The sequence below is a fragment of the Gekko japonicus genome, unplaced genomic scaffold, assembly GCF_001447785.1.
Source record: "Gekko japonicus isolate JY-2015 unplaced genomic scaffold, Gekko_japonicus_V1.1 scaffold2889, whole genome shotgun sequence".
Lineage (NCBI taxonomy): Eukaryota > Metazoa > Chordata > Lepidosauria > Squamata > Gekkonidae > Gekko > Gekko japonicus.
In genome coordinates, this window is record NW_015164282.1 from 82083 (window position 1) to 86303 (window position 4221).

Genomic DNA, 4221 nt, shown 5'->3' on the forward strand with positions numbered 1-4221 from the left:
ATGGACAGGAATGGCATTCCGGGAGTAATAAGTAAACTCCTCCCCCCTCCTTTCCCTTCACCTCACCTCCAAGTGGGTCGAAGGGAAGGGGGGGGAAGGGAACCCAGCAGAAGCTTCTGCATGACAGCGAGGCCAGTGCTGCCAGGAAGAAACGTCTGGAAGGAGCATGCTGCCTCTGTGGAGCGACTCCAAAGACTGAGGGGGTTTAAAGTTTAAATCCCCCCTCTCTGGAGTCGCGCTGCAGTGGTGGCATGCTCCCTTCATTGACGGGAAGGCAATTGCCCCCCCACCCCCCGCAACTGGGGAGGATCACTATCCCCTATATGGAGACCCTGCGCAGACAGTCCCCGATCTGGTCCGGATCTTCCTCAGCGAAGAAGGTTTTCTCATGAAGATGTTTTGGGCTGACAAGATCAAAATATTCTGGTGATTCGAACCAGTAGGGACCTGTAGGGAAGTACCTAGCCAACGGCCGTCCATCATCGATGGCAGCTGAAAATGCATTGGGTCAACCCTCACCCATAACAGAAGCGGCACCTGTAGCGATTCGAAAGGAGTTCTCTTGGTGGCCCTTGTTTGTCAACCACAGCAGTATTTCCAGCCTTCAAGCATTTGTTTCTGTCAGGGAATGTGAGGGGAGAGAGTGCGTCAGGCCTAGCAGCAGCCACTGGACAACTGGACACCATGCCACTTGCACAAGTCATGCAGGCCCAGCTGCTTGCTGCTGCTCAACAGCCGCCGCCCCGTGAAGTGTTGTGTAGTGGTTAGTGTTCCTGATGAGGATTTGGGAGACCCAGGTTTGAATCTGAGTTGGGAAATACCTGGAGATTTTTGGGGTGGAGCCTGAGTGGTGGGTGCTGCCGTCTGACACACTTCCGGTGATGGCAGGGGGTGTGGCATATGAAAATAAGTTGTGCCAATGAGTTGCGCTAATGAGCTCCTGCACCTCTTTTTCTACGAAATGACCCCTGTTTTTGATCAAAGTAAATGAAACAGGCATCCAGGGAACTGACCTTTTGTGGAATTTGGCTGAGTGCCAAGGCAACCATGTTACTCTTTTCATCTGTTAAATTCTGAACCATTGACCCAAGAGAGAAGACCACAATGCCATGATCCCCTGAGCTCTGGACAAATTCTTCCATTTCCTGTGAGGAGACAAAAACACATTAAAGCCCCAATCTTCCGTTTTGAACCTTTTCTGTTCGGAACGGTTAGAATCATAGAATCACGGAATGTTAGAGTTGGAAGGGACCTTGCAGGTCATCTAGTCCAACCTCCCCTGCACTCTGTTACATGTGTTGTAGTCGTAAAAAGCTGTTGGTGTCCAGATGACAGAGCTCCATCCCCCCCCCCAGAGGAAGCAGCTGCTTCGAAGCCTGGAATGACCCCCTGCTGAGGTTTCTCCCCCCCCCCCTCCCCAGGTTCCACTCCCTAATCTCCAGGAATTTCCCAAACCTGAGTTGGCAATAGGGTTGCCAAATGGCACTGGGGGGTGGGGAATCCCCCGCTTTGACAGCCCGATTTTCGACGCGACGAAAATCGGGCCCGGGGGAAACCCCACCCCAGCGTGCGCGTCACCCGGAAGTGACGTCGCATGCTGGGGGCGGGGCCACGGCCATTTGAGACTTGAAAGTTAAGTTGTGTATTGGGCAATTTGTCCATGCCGAATCTCATGCATCTTATCTCCGAATGTGTGAGTTGGTGACCCTGCAAGAACACCAGGGAGCAGTGTTCCTTCTAAGCTGCGTCAGTGTGAGCTAGCTCACAGTTTTTTAGCCTCCGTCTCACACATTTTTGACTTGGCTCAGGAAGGATGGCGCCAGAGCAAACCAATGTATGCAGCAGCCGAATCGCTCACTCCAAGACCCATTTCCTGGATGAGAATTTCACAAACACACCCTCATGTTTAAGGGAGGCTGAGAACTTCAACGCAGACAAAGATCACCAAGCAAACCTTCCTGGGAGGAATTTCCTCACTTATTTACTTCATTTATACCGTGCCCTTCTCCCCATTGGGTACCCAAATGGGTTTACATCAGTCCCCTCCATTTTATTCTCACTCCAACAATCCTGTGAGGCAGTTTAGGCTGAGAGAGAGGGCAACTGGCCCAAGGTCACCCAGCCAGCTTCCGTGCCAGGCAAGCTATGTGTGAGCCTGTGTGGGCCCGTGTGTGAGGGGTGTGTCATGCCTTGGTCATGTGCCAAAGGCACAATGAGGTCCTGCCTAGACTGCCTGTGGTAGGGTTCCCCAGCGGAGTGCCCCTGAGAGCCGTGGCACCCACCAACACCTTTCCTGGGGGCTTACCAAGTGTTCTTAGGAAGCGGGAAGGGCCAGGCGGGCCTATTGCCCAGCAGGGTCTCTGACTGACCATTGGAGATTTGATGGGCTGTAAAAAAAAATTAACAGTTGCTTCGGCAGGATCCCTAAACTCATCAAAACTACGGAGCATTACCCATTTGTGATGGTCCATGTTGGAACCAACAACTAGGATTCCCAAGTCTATCTTCGCCGGGAGCGGGGGCCTCCCAGCCAGTGCCTTGTACGCACACACACCGCACACACGTCACCTGGAAGTGACGGGAGGATGCCGGGCATGCTGGGGACGGGGCCACGGCCATACAAGGGAAAACCATAGAGTTTTCCCTTGTATGGCCGTGGCCCCACCCCCAGTGTGCCCCGCGTGCCCGCGTCACTTCTGGGTGACGCACACATCGGGGCGGAGTTCCCCCTGGGGCCCGATCCGGCGCCGCCGGGGAGCGGGACTCTGGAGTGGAGGTTTCCCTGCCCCCCAGGGGGACTTGGGATCCCTACCAACAACACAGCCACTAACAACTCTGAAAACATTAAGGCTGACTATGAAGCTGTGGGGAGGAAGCTGAAGGGAACGGGGGCACAGGTGGCGTTCTCCTCAATCCTTCCTGTCATAGGAAGGGGAATAGGACCGGAGCAGATGGTAATGGAGGCGAACCGCTGGCTGCTTTGCTGGTGCCAGCAGGAGCGATTTGAATTCTGGGACCGTGGGCTCGCTTTTCTGGACAACAGCCTACTAGCACGCAATGGGCTTCACCTGTCAAGGTCAGGGAAGGATGTGTTTGGCAGAAACCTGGGGAGATTAATTAAGAGGGCTTTAAACTGACACCATAAGGGGAAGGAGACAACCAACACAGGGCTTTAAATGAAGGGGAGCAAACAACAGAGGCCTGCCTAGGAGGGCGGGTGTAACAGGCCAGATTAACCCCCCGGCCAGAGTAACCCCGGGGTTACTCTGGCCTAGGCTAGAGTAACCCCGGGTTAATCTGGCCGGCTGTAACAGGCCAGATTCACCCCCCGGTTACCCCCCCATTCACCCCCCGGCCAGAGAAACCCCGGGGTTACTCTGGCCTAGGCTAGAATAACCCCCCCAGGCCAGATTAACCCCCCCAAGCCTGCTTTCTGGGGCTGCTGTCTTTTCCTACTAAGAGAGATACTTCCCCAGTAACCAGAGAGAACCACCTTCTGTTGCCAGAGGCGCTGCCTTTTACTCTTGGGAAGCCCCAATACCGAGGACACCCCACTTATAACCTGACCCAGAGACCCACAGGACTCAGGCCAACGAAGGCACCCAAGTCCCATGATGATTATCCTAGTGACTCTGCAAATGACAGCCTGAAGCAGAAGACACTCAAAAGACCTCGTGAGGGACCAGACAATGATGACATCAACATCTCACAGAGACGCCAGCGGATGAAGACTTTTAACCCACTACCAAGTTCTGTAAGAAAGTATCTTAGCACCACTCTTGGCCTTTCATTTGTAAAAATTGTGTACTGTGGACGCACAAGGGAGCTTGGGCATCCACGGCGTATGTATAAAACCAAAGGTGATGGGAACTGCTACTTCCGGGCCATCAGCTACATCCTGACAGGATCAGAGGACAACCACTCCCTTCTTAGAAACAAAGTCATCCACCACATGAACACTGACTTGACAGAGAAACTACAGGACTACTTGAACCGAAATGATAGTGAATATGTGAGCACTTCTGGCATCTCTCATGATGGAGTCTGGGCAACTGATGCAGAGATCATGGCCACAGCGAATCTGCTGAGTTGCGACATCCTCATCCACACAAAAGCTGGTCACTCCATGGAATGGTTGACCTATCCCGCAAGCTTCAATCTGCAGTCAACAACAGAGCATGCACTTTATCTTGGAAACAAGCATGATCATTTTGATGTTGT

At 53.2% G+C, this 4221-nt stretch overlaps 1 protein-coding gene across 1 annotated transcript in view; it reads right to left on the reverse strand.

Moving 5' to 3' along the window:
* Positions 1 to 4221, reverse strand: part of LOC107108341 (UDP-glucuronosyltransferase 2A2-like) — a 34597-nt gene that overhangs the window by 12056 nt on the left and 18320 nt on the right. Inside the window, exon 3 of the mRNA XM_015408767.1 lies at positions 1014 to 1145. Within this exon, the coding sequence (XP_015264253.1) occupies positions 1014 to 1145 (132 nt within the window). The remainder of the gene's footprint in view (positions 1 to 1013; positions 1146 to 4221) is intronic.